Consider the following 537-nt stretch of genomic DNA (forward strand, 5'->3'; position numbering starts at 1 on the left):
AAGGAGGAGGACAAGGTGGTGGTGGATATGGAGGTGGTAGCGGTGGAAAAGGTGGCAGTGGAAAAGGAGGCGGTGGACAAGGAGGTGGTAAAGGTGGTGGTGGAGGGCATGGAGGATACGGAGGAGGCGGCGGACAAGGTGGAGGACACGGAGGTGGTGGTGGACAAGGTGGAGGACACGGAGGAGGTAAAGGAGGTGGCGGCGGACAAGGCGGAGGATACGGAGGTGGCGGCGGACATGGAGGAGGTAAAGGAGGCGGTAGTGGTGGATATGGAGGCGGGGGTGGCGGTTTCTAGACCTAGAATGAGACTTCCGACCTCCTTTATAAAATAGACTGTGTACGTAAATAAGAACAATGTACTATATGTACTGTACGGAAATATGAGTACGTGGAGTTGCATCACATACAAATATGGTGCTACAATCTTGGGCAATAATGGATCATGCAAGTGTTTTGGAGTTCTATAAATGCATATTTTAAAGATAAGCAACTTTTCTACTGAAATTATGTATTTTGCATATTCCTCCAGTCATGTT

The 537-nt window shown here is 49.2% G+C and overlaps 1 protein-coding gene across 1 annotated transcript in view; it reads left to right on the forward strand.

The window, feature by feature from the left end:
* Window positions 1-333, forward strand: part of LOC101296079 — a 1,814-nt gene extending 1,481 nt beyond the window's left edge. The window contains exon 4 of the mRNA XM_004295295.1: window positions 4-333. Coding sequence (XP_004295343.1) covers window positions 4-333 — 330 coding nt within the window. The remainder of the gene's footprint in view (window positions 1-3) is intronic.
* Window positions 334-537: the final 204 nt, after the last annotated feature.

This window comes from Fragaria vesca, linkage group LG3, assembly GCF_000184155.1.
Source record: "Fragaria vesca subsp. vesca linkage group LG3, FraVesHawaii_1.0, whole genome shotgun sequence".
Lineage (NCBI taxonomy): Eukaryota > Viridiplantae > Streptophyta > Magnoliopsida > Rosales > Rosaceae > Fragaria > Fragaria vesca.